At 57.8% G+C, this 16,350-nt stretch overlaps 1 protein-coding gene across 1 annotated transcript; it reads right to left on the bottom strand.

Annotated features, from left to right (window-relative positions):
* Positions 1 to 832: 832 nt before the first annotated feature.
* LOC111161480 (myelin associated glycoprotein) lies at positions 833 to 14,427 on the bottom strand. Its single transcript, XM_022525170.1, has 11 exons — positions 14,374 to 14,427; positions 12,505 to 12,564; positions 11,939 to 12,007; positions 11,384 to 11,752; positions 9,902 to 10,198; positions 9,550 to 9,807; positions 8,127 to 8,387; positions 3,657 to 3,944; positions 3,198 to 3,294; positions 2,317 to 2,416; positions 833 to 1,344 (listed from the first exon to the last, which is right to left on the bottom strand). Exons 3-11 carry the CDS (start codon positions 11,982 to 11,984, stop codon positions 1,180 to 1,182), a joined length of 1,881 nt encoding a protein of 626 aa, XP_022380878.1. The 5' UTR covers positions 11,985 to 12,007; positions 12,505 to 12,564; positions 14,374 to 14,427; the 3' UTR covers positions 833 to 1,179.
* Positions 14,428 to 16,350: the final 1,923 nt, after the last annotated feature.

The raw sequence follows: 16,350 nt of genomic DNA, 5'->3' as shown, positions 1-16,350 counted from the left end.
GCGGCGGGCGGTGGTGGGGAGAGGAAGAGGGAGAAGCAGACTCCTCACCGAGCAGGGAGCCCAACGTGGGGCTCAATTCCAGGACTCTGAGATCATGACCTGAGCTGAAGGCAGACGCTTAACCGACTGAGCCACCCAGGTGCCCAAGAATGTGCCTTTCTAACGAGTTCCCAGTTGATATGGATGCTGCTGGTGTGGGACCCCACTTTGAGAGCCATTGTCATGCTAGTTAGGGAAGGGAAGGGGAGATTGATAATGTAGATCAGGTAGAACCATGGGGCACATAACAACTCTTAGTTATTAATATCATCCATACCAGAGAGTCTGGCCCTCTTCAGATTGCCAACAGGGGTTAGGGAAAAGAGAAGAATGGAGTCTAGGGCCTGGCCACTTTATTTCCTAGCTCTGAGGCCCTAGGAAAATCCCCTAGCTTCTCTGAGCCCCAGTGTCATCTTCGCGGCCTTGTCCCTTTCCTTACCCCAGATGGCCTGAGCTTCCTGAAGGGGCTCCGTACACAGCTGGTGCCTACTTAATGTTTCTTAAACCAAAAAAAGTAAAGTTGGGCAGGCTGAGGCTGTGAAATATGGCGTGAATGTGAGGGATGGCGGTCAAATCAGCACAGGCTCACGAAACACCCCGACCGGCGGGGGCGTGAGGGGATGTGAGTGAGTGAAGGGGCCAGACCCAGCCCACAGCTGCCAGTCAGGGTGGTGGCCTTGGACTCGGGGCTAGAATTCCTGGGCCTTCGTCCCTGCACAGGACCTCGCAGAGGGCGAGGAGAGGGGTGGCAGGCTTTGCTAGGATGGATCAGGATCTAGACAAGTGGTTGGCTTTATGGCATTTATTTCGCGTCCCTCTGTACAGGCCCTGGGGCCGGGTGTGGGGACAGGAGACCAGGCAGGGGGTAGCAATAAATAACATGGACGGACAGACAGAGCTCCCCTCCAGACAGATGAGGTTAAAGGAGGTTAGAGAGGAGCCACAGTGTGGGGTGGGTGCTGGCAGGGCCGGGGACAGCTGGGAAGGAGGGGAGGCCAGGCCCCCAGGACCTCACTGTCACCTGCCCCCTTCCTTTACGGCCCAGCCCCCACCACTCTGGGGAGCAAGGGAGCCCATAACCAGTAGGGGCCAGTGAGGGTCCTGAGGGAGGGGTGGCCGCACAGGCAGCCCCCAGCTCCCTCACTTGACACGGATTTCAGCATACTCGGCCAGCTCCTCCGTCAGGGTGTAGCTGTCCTTGGTGGGTCGTTTGCCCAGGTCCGAGTGAGAATAGCTCAAGTCCAGCTCTGGGGGCTCCCCGCGAAGGCCCAGCAGCCTCCTCTCAGATCCCAGTCGCCTCTCGCTCTGCAAACAGAAAGAGCCCAATAGAAGGGTCTTGTTCCACCTTTTCCAGGGCCAACAGCTGCAATCACATTCACCCCCACAGCTCCAAAGTCAAGTCCCAAAGCTCCGTGTAGACCTCCTTTCTCAAGGCCCGCCAGTGCAGCCTGGGGCCTTTGCCCATGCTGGTGCCCCCACGCACGACAGCCTCTTCATTGCTAAGCCTGAGAGTCACCCACAAATTCAGTGTGTCCAGGAAGACCTCTTCAACATAAGGATTTGGGGCACAGGCGATTCAACCCATAGCCTCTTGTCAGATTAAAGTCACCTGGTTGGGATCCCGCCTTTCCAAATGTGTAAGTGCCTGGTTCCATATGACCTTCCCCCATGTTTAGGTTTGGGGTGATTTCCTTCCTCAGTCTGGGAGATCCTGCAGGGGTGACTTCAGCTTCCCTGTCCTGTGCTCCACCCCGCCCCCACCCCTACATGGGGCCTTTGGACACAGACATGGGACAGTGGCCACAGACAGAAGGGAGCAGCAACAGGACAGAATAGACAAGGCCAGGAGAGCTGGGCAGGGCCAGACTTAGCCAGGGAACATCCTGGACACCTGACGAGAACGCACACACATGCACGCCAACCCCGAGGCCCACAAGGGCCCAGAGGCGGGCACACTGAGGTCCCTGGATCCTACCTCCTGGGGCGCTCATTCCAGGGTAGAGACCTCTCTGGACTATTGGAGAAGGAAATGCAGTCATAGACCCGGGTGGGGAGGAGGGGGCTGCCCTCTGCTGAGCCCCTCAGCCCCCATCCCAGCCTCAGCCTGAACACCCCTCCCAGCCCCGGTGCAGCCCGCCCTCCATGCTTTCTCCCTTTCCCTTCTGAAGGGGCCAGCCTCCCCACTGTCCCTTGGCCCCCCAGGCCCTCCCAAGCCCTCAGGGTCCCCAGCACCCAGGTTTTCCAGCTAGTCTGGAGCCACAGGGCTCCGGTCCTCACCTCATATTTCTCTGGTGCCCCAGAGATGCGGAAGTCGCTGCTGAACAGAACCGGGGGGTTGTCCCCCGCCGAGAAGCTGGGGCTCTCTGTCACGTTCTTTCTGCAGGGCAGGACACATCAGCCCCAGCAGGAGTCCCAGGCCTCCCTCTCCGCTCCCTTTCTGCACCCCATCTACCTGAGGAGTTTGGCTCAGCGGACCCCAGGACAGTTCCCACCCATCTCTCTAAGACGGCATAGATGGCCCTTCAGAATGACCAGCCTCTTCCTGTCCCCTGTGCCCATCCCTCCATCAGGTTCTTGGCCTCTGCAACTTTTGGGGACCCCAGCTTAGTTTCTTGGGGTTCTTCTCATGTGCTCTGGCTCTGTCCTCCCCTCTTGCTCCAGGACATGGAGCAAAGGGATGAATTTGTTTTCAGGGAAGCTGATGTGTGTGCCACAAGGAGGGAGAATAGCAGAGTTGCTGTCGGGGGTGGTCTGGGGCTGGGGAGTGTCCTTTTGCCAGAGATGATGTGTGTAATCACCCAGGCCCTGGAACCGACGGTGACCGGCCCCGTGGCTATGAGCCAGGGGTCGCTGGCTCTCCCCCACTGCACTGGAGTGTGTGCAGGAGGGTTCCTACAGGGCAAGCGGCTGTGGCCACAGAACGTGGGGACTGGGTAACCAACAGGGGAAAGTGCCCGGCCCGGGAACTGGCCCACCCCGAAATGTTAGCAGGAGCCCCTCTCCTCCATGCAGCCAAACATGCACAGAGCAGATTCACCCTCCCGAACACAGACAGGGCTGCCCTCGCTTGGCCACCTGCTACCTCTAACTGATCTCCCCACCTCCCCAGCCCTGGGAGAGTCCCCAACCCCCCAGATGAGCCATGGCAAGCCACTCACTTTCTGCGTGTCTGGGTGATGTAGCAGACGATGGCAATTAGGATGGCAAAGGCTACCACAGCTCCCACGGGGCCGATCTTGGCCCACATCAGGCGGTCTGAGGACAGAAGATCCAGGCACCCTCAGGAATGCTGGTGGTAGTGAGGACACTCGGGGTCTTGGGAGATGGGCTGGGGCAGAGATGATGGTGAAACGTTTCCAGAGCTGGCACAGCCTTGCACTGCCTGACTGGCCCAGAGGGCTTAGTGGCCAGAGGGTCCAGGAGAGGGCCCATGAAGCACAGGCAAACCCAGGGCAGCCTCTTCTTACCAACTGGAAAGGGCATCTTTACCACTTGCTCCACCTGTGTCGCCCGACCCGAGCTGGGTGGCTGATGGTCAGCCTCGGGGAGGGAAGCCTGGATCCAAGAGAAGCCCCCTCCACCCCTGTGGCTCCCCGCCCCCCGACCACAGCACTCACGGGCTCCCTGAAAGGGCAGCTCCAGACTCTTGGTGCCATAGAGGTTGTGGGCCGTGCAAATGACCCGGGGTGGGGCCTGGGCCTGCCCCCGCAGCGTGAGGATGCTGGTGAGCAAGAGGCCACTGCGCTCCGAGTACACAAACTCCCGCTCTGTCTCGTTCACAGTCACGTTGCGTGAGGGCAGCTCGAAGGCCACGGATGGCTCCGGGTTGGATTTCACCACGCATAGGCACTGCACCGTGTCCCGGGCTGCTGCACAGTGGGACTCCAGGAGGATCATGGGGGCAACTGCAGGAGCAAGAAGGACCAGGACTCAGGGGACTGGCACCAACCGGAGGCTGAGCCTCGGGGGACTCTGTGGTGGAGCAGGTGGTAGCTGTCTCAGAGACGAGCTGCATTTCCCCCTTCGCGCTACCTCTGGCCCCCTCTCTTTGTTCACCTTGTCAAACAAGTGAAATCACGAGGCTCCCTGCTCAAAACCCTCCTTCCGTTGCCCCCAGGTCACTGACAATGATATCCAAATTCTTTCCCTGGCTTGGCAAGGCCCCACGGGACCCAGCCGCACGGGTCTTCTCTTGCCATGGCTCCTGACCTGTCACACTGGCCTCCTCGGTCTTTCTAAAGCTCATGGAGCTTCTTCCCAGCTCAGGGTCTTGGAGATTCTCCCTCACCCTGGAACACTCCCCTAACACCTGTTGAACTCAGTCCCTCCCTCTCTGCCCGGGGCTCTACTCAGGTGATATCTTCTCTGACCACTCACGGAAATTGTGCCTCGCTTCACTAACCATTCACTCCCCGTCCTGTTTGGGTTTTGCTCCCCAGCACTTATCCCTACCCATGTGAGATACCCACATGGCTGGGCTCTTGCTGCTGTCAAGACCGGTTCTCGCTCTGCCTACTCTCCATCCCCATCCTTAGAACCCGCCTTTCACATAGCGGAGTTCTGCAAAGACTGGCATGGGCTACTGAATCCTGCCGGCTCCCCTCCCTGGCCACCTGCAGATGCCCCTGCTGACTCCCTCAAGCCCCCTTGCACCCTGACTGTCCCTCCGTCCTGGGCTCTTCCACTGCCACTGACACCAAGCCCCACCCTCCATCCAAGGTCATTGTGCTGAGCTTTCCTTTGCTGCTGTTTGTATTACAAAAATGGTACTGGTCTGGGTTTTGTGGGGTTTTTTTGGGGGGGGTTGATTTCTTTCATTTTCTAAAATATGATAATATAATAGAACATCGAATGTTGCTTTTCAAAACTATGTTCTCTCCCCTCCTGAAGAATCCAGCACTGGAGTCTGCTCACTCTAGACTGAGCTCTGGTTCTCAGTTCTGACCAGAACCCCCCTGCACATGGCCAAAAGACCCTCGGGCCACCTACCCCCACTTACTTCCAATTTCCGGTAAAAAAAGAATATGCAAGTAACAGTGATGGGCCAGGAAGTCACATGACCCAATTCGAGCTCAAGATGGTTCCAGCTGGAACCTCAATGTGTACTTGCATCTAAATCTAGTAATTTAAAAATATATAGCCCGAAATCTGTACAGGCAAACATGCGCTATGTCTTATTGTAGTGTTAACGAATTAACACCCCGCAGAATAATGACAAACCCGAACCAACAGCTGTTACATTTTTTTAGAAACCCTTTCATTCAAGACCGCACCCCTCTGCTCCAGGGACAGCGTCTGCCCTCAACCCCTTGCCACCACCCTGCCTCCATGTTGCTCAGTACCTCCGCAGCTTTCCAGGCAGCCAGGGAGACCTGGGGAACCCTGACTGACGCTATACAAACCCCCAGTCCCACAAAGAATGGGGAGTTTGGGATGGGACAGCTTTGGCAGAGCCTAGCTCTGCCATTTACTGGCCCTGATCAGGCCACTTGGCTTCGCTGGGCCTCCAAGGTGGAGTTTTCATCTGTGCAAATAGGAGTATTGGTCCTTTCTCTCAAGGGACTATGAGAACTTCCAAGGTTGGCTCACAAGTGTGTTCTAAAGGCTTAACATCCTTCCCAAGGATTCAGGATGAGATAAATGGAACCATTCCAGCAGGGGGAGCACGTGAGCAAAGCCTTGGCCGCAGGAACTCCGGGAGGGCCAGGAGCCTGGAGTCCAAGGGAGAGATTAGTGGGAAATGATTTTCGGAGCAAATGGTGTCAGGCACTGTGGGCATTCAGCATAACTTCCAGACTCTTCACAGCCTTCTTTGGGGTCAGTTATGGTTATCATATACCCGTTTTTCAGTGGAGAGGCTCCGCAAAAGTGAAGTCACTTGTCTGGGATCATGCTACCACACGATGGAGACAGAGCAGGGATTCTGACCCAGGTGGGTTCAGCTCTGTCTGGTGCTGGACACCAGCTCACACTTCGGTTTCCTTCTTAAACTGGGATGAAGAACAGTCCCTCACAATCATGTTGTGATGAGACCAAAATAGGTCAGCGTGTGCAGAGGGCTCAGACTAGTCCCCTGCGTGCGAGCACTCAGTAGAGGTGAGAGCCTTGCCGCATGTCCCTCACCATGCTGGGCCCCAGCTTAATGGGTCAGAAGGACGCCCCACTCTAGGAGCACCTGCCATTGTCAGTGGGCACCAAATCCCTGGTGAGAGGGGACATGGACTTCAGGGACAGAGAGGAGCCTGAGGGATGCCGTGGCCAGAAGCCTGAGGCTGCCCTGCCAGGGCTCAGCAGCGGGGGCGAGGGCTGGTGGCGGTGGGGCACAGCTGCTCCTCGGCTCCAGCAGGCTGAAGGCCTTCCACTCCAAATCCGTTGGTTTGTTTCCAAAAAGAAGCCTGATTAAGTAAGTCCTTGGGCGCCGCGGGCTGCAGAGCAGCAAAGCAGCCAGAGGTTTAAGAGCTGGGCCAGAGAAAAGTCCAGAAGACTCCTGGCTCTGACCGACCCTCCGAGCTGCATGGTCTTGGGGGATTCTGACCTTTGTCTTCTGCTCCGTCAAAGAGGGGATGATGATAACGTGTACCTGCCTCACAGGGTGACCACACGGGCTCAGGAGAAGAACACTGCAGGGCTCGGGGTCCTGCCCAGAGGAGACCATGAATGACCGTTTGCTGCCGCCCCTCTCACTGTCCAGGAGAGCCTGTGACTCCAATGTACGTGAGACCCTATGGTGTTCAGGCTCAGGGGTTTCCACCCGATTCTCAGGGGGCTCTCTGACCCTCAGACTTATGAGACCACTGGCTTGGGGTGTGACAGGGAAAAGGGGTGTAGCAGAAGGAGGAAGCTAGCCCAGGAGGGCGAGGATGGAGAAAGCAGAGCACCCCACGACGCATGATCGCCTTGGGTACTGCGAGCGAGCAGGAGCTGGGAGGGAGCGTGCCCCAGAGTGAAAGGTTAGCACAGCGGTGCATGGCCATCCCTTTGCCTTGGAAAGTGGCATTCGAAATAGCCTGTCTCTGTCACCTACTGATTATCGCCACATTCAGAGTACTGAGTCTAGGTGGTGCTCACTACCTTCTGGCAAACCTGGGGGGTGGGGACCACTGGAGGTAGAATAACGGAGGCAGGGACTGGTCAGGTCTGGAAACTATGCCAGAAACCAGGCAGGAGCTGAAGAGGAAGAAGAGGAGATGGCCACATGGGGGTGACATTCCAGAGGGAGTTGCTGCAGGAGAGGGAGTGGAAACCACTCGCTGGGGGCTACAGCCCTGCAGGGCAGTGGAGGGTGGGGGTGGAGTGGGGGTGCTGGCGGTGTCTCCGGTGAAGAGGTTGGGACAGCTGCTGGTTGCCAGTGGAATGATAAGCTTCATTTCCAAGACTTCCAAGCTTTCTACATGCATCCCTCCCATCCCATTTCTCTGGCTAAACTCCACCTGTTTGTCAGCTTGGTGTCCTCTTGGTCCTCTCCCCCACGTTCCCCACAGTCACACTGCCCTTGGCACATAGCAACAGCTCAATCAGTGTATTCTGATGTAACAACAGGATGAGGTCAACTACAGCGGAACAGTGGAGCCAGACTGTCTGGATGTGAACCGTTCTCTGGCTGTGTGACCTTGGGTAATGGCATAACCTCTCTGGGCCTCCGTTTGCTTCTCTGGAAACTGGAGACAGTAACAGCACCTCCCTCCTGGGAATGTCATGTGGTTGAAATGAATGTTTCCCCGTACAAAGCTTCCAGCAATGCCTGGTACGTAGCAATGCAACACAAGGGTTGGATGTCCTGGTTACTGGTGATTGCAAAGGGGGCAGAGGCCACAGGAACCAGAAATCTCCTTGGTCAAAAGCGCACCCCAGGATGTGGAAACACAGTACTCTCAGGTGGGACTTTCAGTTTGTTGCTGTGGATTCAGCTTCCCTACCTTGCCCATTCTCATCTGCTGGGGGAAAGCTGACCCTTGGCTGGAATGCATGGATGCTTCCCAGCAAACCAGGCGCCCCCACTGAACCACCCACCGAGGCGGGGAATGAGGAACGACATGAAGTCCAGCCCGCTTCCGGCAGGACAAGGGGAGAGGAGCGGGGGTACTCACACTCCACAGACAGGTTGAAGGTGGTGGCCCTCTGGCCATACTGGTTCTCAGCCACACACCAGTACTCTCCGTCATCCTCGGGAGTGACGGCAGGCAGCTCAAGCTGCAGCTCGCTCTCGTAGATGACCGTGGCCAGAATCTGCTTCTCCTTGAAGATGGTGAGAATAGGATCCGGGTTGCTCTGTGTGGAGCACAAGATGGAGACCGTCTCTCCCTCCACAGCCACCATCGTCCCGTTCACCATCGGCTTCCGGGGTGCATCTGGGAGAGGCAGGACGGCGGGGGGAGCAATGGTCAGAAGCCAAGGGTGCCTCTTCTGCCAGCCAACTCCCATCCCCGATGTGACCCCATATATCCCAATATGAGCACACCGGCTCCGATGGTTCAGATAATCCCTGTCTGGCTATCCTATTTATAAGAACAGAGGCTCTGTGGCCAGCCCGCTGTGCTCAAATCCCAGCTCCACCCCTTCCCAGCTATGCGTGGACCCATGTCCTAACCTCTCCGGGCCTCATTTCTCTTATCTGCAAAAGGAGCTTAATAATAGTCCCAACCTCACAGGAGTCACGGAGAACCTAAATGACAGGAGCCGTGTTAGCCTGAGCAAGGTGAGATGAAGATTCCCAACCGCGTGAGTGGACACTGTGTTAGTAAATAAATGTAGTTGGCAAGATGGGGATATGGGCTTTGGAGAAAAACAAACATGGTGATGAGAAATCAGGGTAGTTGGAGTTTTAACTAGGACGGTGAGGGAAGGCTTCCCCGAGAAGAGAAGAGGAGGGTCAGGGCTAGCCGTGGGGATGTCCGGGGGAAGAGTATTTGTGGAAGGCACTCAGAAACTGCTGAATGGATGCTGGCGGCAGCTCTCATTATTATTATCCACAGGCCTGGGCATTTTGCCTCAATAAATATTTGTGAATGAGTGAATGAATGATGACCTCTCCTTGGTTCCTAACAAAGAACCCTATCTGACCAGCGGGGGACTCCAGAACATAACACAGTGCCGGCAAGGGGCTGGGTGAGATCTGGGGTCCCTTGTCCCTTTGCCTGCAACTGCAACGGGGATCATTGGGAAATGCGGATTTCCAGGGCCCAGATCCACTCCCAGACCAGGCAAGGCTGGTCGGAGTTTCACCGGCATTCCTGCGCGGCAGGGACCCATCTGTCTTCCCACCTCACCCGGGGGGAGAAGAGTGGTGCGCAGTAGGTGTTCATCAGATGCTTGTGGGACGCAGGAGGGAACGCCTTGACCTGCAGCCCTCCACTCCACCTTGGCCTCCACCTTGGTGGTGCTCGGGTGGGCCCACCCCCGCCCCCGCTCCCGGCCCCGCCCCCGCCCAGCTCGGCAGGCGAGGCGTGGGTTTCCCCTCCTCTGTCCTTCCCCTCTTCTGTCCAGCCAGTGCCGGACGCGGGGGCCACTCACACATGACGCTGAGCCCCACGGTGCCGTTGTCCTGGCCATAGGCGTTCTCTGCCAGGCAGGCGTAGACACCGTCCTCCGCGGCGGTCACCTCTTCCAGATCCAGGAACAGGCTTTCGGCCACGGCCTCCCGGAGCACCGTGCCGTCCCTCATCCAGGTCAGCAGCGGCAGCGGGTTGCTGTCCGCCCCGCAGAGCAGGCTGACGTGTGAGCCCTCGATGGCCTCCACCGAGGCGTTCATTTCCACGATCACCGGGGGGTCTAAGGCCAGAGACAAGAGGAGGGGGCGGAGGTCAGCAAGCTCGGGCCGCAGACCGCGCCCCCGCCCTGCCCCCCGCCCCGTCCCCAGGCTCACACTTGACGTCTAGGCTGGCGTAGCCCTCGAACTGCAGGGTGGTGTTGGGGAAGGAGGCCTGGCAGCCCAGCCGGTGGCCGTTGGCCTCCCTAGTGGGCACGAAGTGTAGCAGCGACACCTGCACCCAGGTGCCCTCGTCCTCACGCAGCCGACCCAGCACGGTGGGCTCCCCCAGCCCTTCGTGGCCCAGCCAGCTCAGCTCCGGGCTCAGCTCCGGGCAGTTGTCCGGCACCATGCAGCTCACCTCCACTTCAGAGCCTGCCACCACCTCCGGGGGAACCATGATGTTGGGGGTGTCTAGATGAGGGGCAGGGAACAGAAGGGTCGAGGAAACGTTCTTGGTTCACGGTCCCCTCCCCAAAAGAATTCCCTACAACCTTCTCTCTTCCTGGATACCCTTCACCCGGAGGCCCTCCTCATCCGACCACAGACGTGTAATAATGAAAATCACAGTATAATGGGCTGAATACTTGACAGTAGTTCCTTTGCCAGTCCTTCCGCCAAGCTAGAAGGTGGGTAACGTTAGTTTGCTCAGTTTTTAGATGATGAAACTGGGGCCACAGCTAGTGTGGAGTAGAACTGAGCTTCAAACTCACTCCGGCTTCATCCTCAAGAAATTTCTCTCCTTTCCCATGTCTGCTTTGGTTTATTTTCCTGTCACATATGTGAGTGTGCGTGTGTGTGTGCATGTGTGTGTGTGTGTGTGTGTGTGTGTGTGATGTCTTGGAGATCTATGTCTGGCTGTGCCAGTGGGGTCTCTTTCTGCACTGGGGCTGTGATCTGGCTCATGAGGACTCCATGCAGATGGGGAACCCGAATCTAGGGGCTCCATGCTATGGGCCTCTTGGAAATTGGGCGGCGTGCCCTGCTCTGATTGCTAAATCTGGCCCAGAACTGCATGCTCTTTGGCCTAAATTTAGGATTTGTTTTTAAAAATCAGAATCAGCAGCCAATGTTTAGAAATTAGGAGACTGCACAGAAAAACATGCAGTTCTGGTTTCTCTTAAAAATTCAGACTGAGAGCAGTATGTCCGTGCTGTCCCCCAGCACTGGCCACCCAGAGCTAGGCGCAGCTCGGAGCACCCCACAAGGATTCACTCATTGAGCTGTAAGTGCTAGTCTTAACCCCATCTCACAGAGGAGGAAAACAAGGTCCAGCGACATTAAGTAACATGCTCATAGTCACCCAGACAACCCAGGGCTCCAGAGGCCTTACCTCTAACCCCTGGGTCCCACTGCTTTCCTTCCAGTTGTTTTTAGAAGAAGAGGAAGAACCCTCATTTTTTCCTCTGAGGGCAGCAAGACTGTTTGGGGGCCCTCCTTTGTCTGCTTCTCTCATCTTCCTCCTCTGTGTGGGTGTGGGGGGTGTGCACTCCCAGCCAGCCTGAGAAACCCCGGGCCTGGCCATCCCCAACCTCCCTGGAAAGGCGGCAAAGACTTGGTGCCACCCCCGCCCTCCACGCATGCGCTCTGCGGACTCACTGATGATATCCAGAACACTGTGCTCCGAGAAGGTGTACTGGTTGTAGCCCCCTAGGTCCCCGCGGAAGTAGTACTTGCCACCCAGCTCCGGGCTGAGGCTGCTGAGCAGAAGGGTGCAGTTACGCAGGCCAAGGTCCCCCAGGAGGCGGCTGCGGCCCTGGAAACTCTCGTGCACGACTTGGGTTCGAGACTTGAAGACCACCGGGGGGTAGTTTTTTGGGTAGGGGCTGTTGAAGTACCAGACGCCATGCACCACGGCCGGCCGCAGCTCATCGGGGAAGTCGAAGCGGCAGGGGATGGAGACACACGTGCCCTCGAAGGCAGAGATGGATGAGGGCATCCAGGCACCCCAGTGACCACCGCGAGAGGCTGTGGGCATGCAGGACCACTGAGGTGGAGTGACATGTCCTTCCTGGGTCATCACGCCCCACCCCTCAATGCACACAACTCCTATCACCTTCCACCACCCCCCTGGAGGCTGCAGGGACCCACAAAAACAGCCCCAGCCCACTCAGAGGCCAAGACCCCAGGATCCCCTGCACCCCTAGTCCTTACCTGAAATCATAATCCAAAACAGAGGCAGGGTCGTGAGGAAAATCATTTTGTCCAGCAAGTGAGCAATAGCTGGAGAGGGGAGAGGAGAGCACTAAAGGTGCGGGGAAGAAGTGAAGGGTGCCCCTGGTAAGGCTTCATTCAGGAGGGGGCCTGTTCAGAAGTTGGCTACTGCTGGTATCATTATTCGGAATTACAAACATTTCTAATGTATTGACCATGCCCCAGGCCCTAATGCTTGACTCCGCTGTATTATTCATTCAGTCTCTTTGAGATAGTGGCAGTTAGAACCCGCATTTTATAGCTGCAGTCCAGAGAGGTTAAGGAATTTGCCCAAGGCCACACAGCTGGTAAGTGGCAGAGTTGGGATTCAAACCCCATCTGCCAAGCTCCAGGTCTGCACACTTCACCACCACTTCATAATGACATGCAGATAATTATCTTCATCGTCATCGTGCCTCCCCCCGCCCCGGGGCATCTCCAGAAAGTAAGGACAGAGCCAGGGCTGGACCGGCTGTAGGAAGCAGGGGAAACCAGGGGGAAAGAGAAGTTGGAACCCTGCCCCTCACCTCAGTCTCCCTGAGTTGGGAACGCCTTCGGGTCTCACTTGAAGCTGTCAGCCAGCCGACCTGGAATGAGAGCCAGACAGGTGTAGCCCCGGCCAGCCGCCCTCTCTCTGCGTCCACTCTGAGTGGTGGCCTGCTGTGAGGCTGCCCACGTGGTCTCTGCTGCCTGGGGATGCTGGGGATGCTCCCACACAGCCTGGAAGCTACTCTGTAGTCATGGCCCGCCCGCCCCAAGTTGTGATGGTGAAGAACTTTGGGGAGGAAGGGGGAGCAGCAGCGTGTTGGGGTGGGGGGTGAAGCAGCCCGTGTGGTGAGTGGGGTGAGGGAGCAGATGTCCCACGGCTGAGGGCTGGGGGTGGCGGGCAGGGACCCGGCCCATCAATGACTGGGTTTCACAGCATCAGCATTCCCAACATGCCGCGGGAATTCCTGCCGCCCTCTCCCACCCCACAGATGGCCCCTGCTGTCCCCACCCTCAGCAGAGGCCAGGGCCTGGTACAAAAGAGCCCTGTTCCCTCAGGGTCAGGGTGCCTCATCCTGGGGGGCTTCTAGAGGTAGGTGGGATGAAAGGAGAGTCGGGTGGTCCTGGCTGGGCTCGGAGCAGGGCCAGGAAGGACCCTGGGGTTGGGAGTTTGTGAGTCACTGGCACCCGGCTGCTCTGTGGGTCGCCCCAGGGTCAAAGCCATGGTTTCAAGTGGCTGCCTTGCCTGGCCTTCACCGCCCTCTTCCCACGGACACGGACGCATGCACAGTCAGACACATGCAAATACCGGTCTGAAATGTGACAGATCTAGACCCAACCAGAAGGAACAGGCTCACACAACAGCGACACAGGCACATACCCGGGCAGGGCAGCGAGCCCCCTGCACCCACAGACTGCCCCCCACACACAGTCCGGAGGCACCCCCCCACTGCCCTGCCTCCCACCCCCACACCGCGGGGATGACGTGGGCACGCCGGCAGACACGTGCTCACAAAGACGCACAGACCCGCACACACACACACACCAAGGGGGTGGCCGAGGACAGACCCACCCGGATGCAGGCGATGGACACACTGTGACAGGAAAGGATGGGGCCCCCCAGGAGGGCCGGTTACAGGGTCTGGGCACACCTGGGATGCAAGCGGGAAAACCACCTGTTTGTAATGGGGGCAAAGACTGGTTCTTGTCTTAGCTGTTAGGGTGAGCTGTGACTCTCTGAAGGCCCACAGTTCATAAACACATACACTGTACGTCTGTGGTCGTAAAATTTCACGGTGGGATGGGATTAGGAAAGAGAGCTCTAAAATTGTGCCCTAGTGGAATATAATGAAAACAAGGCCGAGGAACGCTGATGTAGATGGAGGCTCACCCAGGGGTGGTGCGTGCGTGCACACGTGTGCGCGCACACACACATACACAGACACACACACACACCTGTCATGCGCCCCGTTGCTAACACAGCCTCACTCACAGCTCTCAGCCCCCACAGCTCTCTGCCCCTGCCCCCTCACAGATGGCAGGATCCCTACCCATCCCTCTGCTCCTCTTCCAGCCCCAGACCACCGTCTCCCCAAGTCTGCCCCAAATTCAGGAGCCCCAGGGCAGCTGTTCCTGCAGACCCCAGGGATGCTGAGAAGACCCCTGCATTCTTCCTCTCTGTGGTTCCTTCCCTAAGCCCGGTCACTGTCCCTGCCACGGTCCCAGCCCATTCCTTGAGCTGTCCTGAGCAGCACCCTGCCCCATCCTAAACTATTGGCAGCTCCCGGTCCCCATCCATGGCCCAGAGCACCTTGCCTCGCACGTGCTTCTGGGCCCCCTTTGCCCCACCCTCTCAGCCCCGGTCCTCCACTCTCCACCCCGTCGCCAGCCCCTCTCGGCTGAGTACTCACTTGGATGTTCTTGCTTCTGTCCCTCTGCTCCACCAGCCCCGCTCACAGTCCCCTGGCCTCCCAGGGTCCAGGCCCCCACTTGCAAGCCTGTCCCCTCCCCCCGGGTGCCAGGGGCCGCCTGCCTCCAGGGCCCAGCTCCTCCCTGCCCCCGAGGGAGGGGGGCACAAAGGGGCCCTTGTCACCACTGCTGGAACTGGGCAGCCTGACGCCTGGGTTCTACTAGCTCCTTCCTGGAGGGGATGGGGGAAGGCAGCCTCACTTGCTCTCCCTCCTCCATCACTGTGCACCCTGGTCCTGGGTCCCTGGGAGGGTCTTCTAGTATCTCTGGAAGTCTCAGGCTAAGAAACAAAAGCTGGTTCTCAGTGTCTAGGGAATCTTGGTGGCCGGGACAGGTATGACCTCAGTCCAAAGAGGCCACCGAGGAGCTGAGCAGGAGAGAGGATCTGCCCACTCTTGGCTTCAGCGAATCCTCCACCCTCTCTTGAATCACGTCCCTGGACCACGTTTGGTGCCCACATCCTGGTCTCTTTTCCAGACTCTTCTTGCCATCAGAAATGACCTTATGCATTGATTGTCTCCTCTCATGAGAACATGATCTCCAAGAAGATAAGGGCTTCGCCAGCTAATTTCTAACCTGTTTGTAGAATGGCCCCTGGCAGCAGGCTAAGCTTCATAACCACAGGGTGGGCGCACACATTGTTCCTCAAATAGCCAGCGGCACCTTCTGACTGGCGACTTGTGCACTTGCTCCTTCCTCCTGGACAGGCCTCCCCACCCCATCCCGCACCCCACTCTGCCACGGGCCACAGCCCTGCACATCGATTAGGCTCTCAGCTCAGATGCCACTTCCTCGGGAGCCTGCCCTGCCGCTCTCACCACGCCAAGCCCCTCCGTTCAAATACTGCCCTCTCCTTCCACAGCCCTCTGTGCGTTTGCCGACCACACTCCAGAGGCCCTCCTTCCCCACTAGTATGGGAGCTCCCAGAGGGCTGGGTTTCTGCCTGTCTGTCTGCTTCACCCTCTGTCCCCTAGAACAGTGCCTGGTGCCCAGGAGGGCTTATGAAGCGTGATGCTTGACAGATTCCCCACTCTACAGTGATCCTCCCTCCCTCCAGCCCAACTGTTCCCCTCAGTCTTGACCTTTGCAAGGTGCTTGTGTGTGGGGTCGGTGGAGGGAGCCATGGTACTGTGATTAAGTGTAGTAATGGTTTGACCATGAGCTGCTCAGTCACATTGGGGTATCTTCTGTCCTTTAGGCCAGAGTGGTTTTTGGGGAGTTGGGGGGGGTCCTTTCTCCCAGGGGAGAACCCGGCCGGGGTGGGGAGGGTGAGGGGCAGGGAAATCCCTCAGACCCAAGTGTGCGGAGTCAGAGAAGGCTGGATGGAGGGGGAGGGGGAGTGCCACCCCCACCTCAGGCTTCATGATGTCAGACTCTGCCCGTGCCTTTCCCAGACAGAGACAAAGGCCCATTGAGAGTGGGGTGGGGCTTGAACGCCTGGGTCCTAGAGAAGAGAGGGCCCTGGTGCCTGGGCTTTGGAGGAGGCCACTGAGATCCTGGGGTACTCCTATGTCACAGCCTTCAACCTCAATGCCAACCCCCTTGGAGTCATGGGCCTGCAGAGTTTGGGGGTCCATCCCCTCTCTAGGTGTAAACCGTAGGCTGTCCCTGGGGGCAGGACACACAGGCCAGTATGGGGCAACTGTCACTGAAATCTGCAATCCCAGGTCCCCAGGCCCCAGGAGGATGGGGTACTGGAGGCCCTGTGCCTGGCCAAAGGGGGAGCCACTGCTCCGATCCAACCGAGCCTTCAAAACCAGGCAAGTGTGACAGGGTACCACAGACTGGGTGGCTTACAAAACAGAATTTATGGTCTCACGGTGCTGGAGGCCACAATCTGACATCGAGTTTGGCAGGGTTGGTCCTTCTGAGTGCTGGGGGTGGTGGAAGGATCTGTTCTAGGCTCCTCAGCTCAGCTT

The sequence above is a fragment of the Enhydra lutris genome, unplaced genomic scaffold (assembly GCF_002288905.1).
Source record: "Enhydra lutris kenyoni isolate GAN:26980312 unplaced genomic scaffold, ASM228890v2 scaffoldscaffold85, whole genome shotgun sequence".
NCBI classification, from domain to species: Eukaryota; Metazoa; Chordata; class Mammalia; order Carnivora; family Mustelidae; genus Enhydra; species Enhydra lutris.
This window is presented reverse-complemented; position numbering and strand designations above follow the sequence as displayed.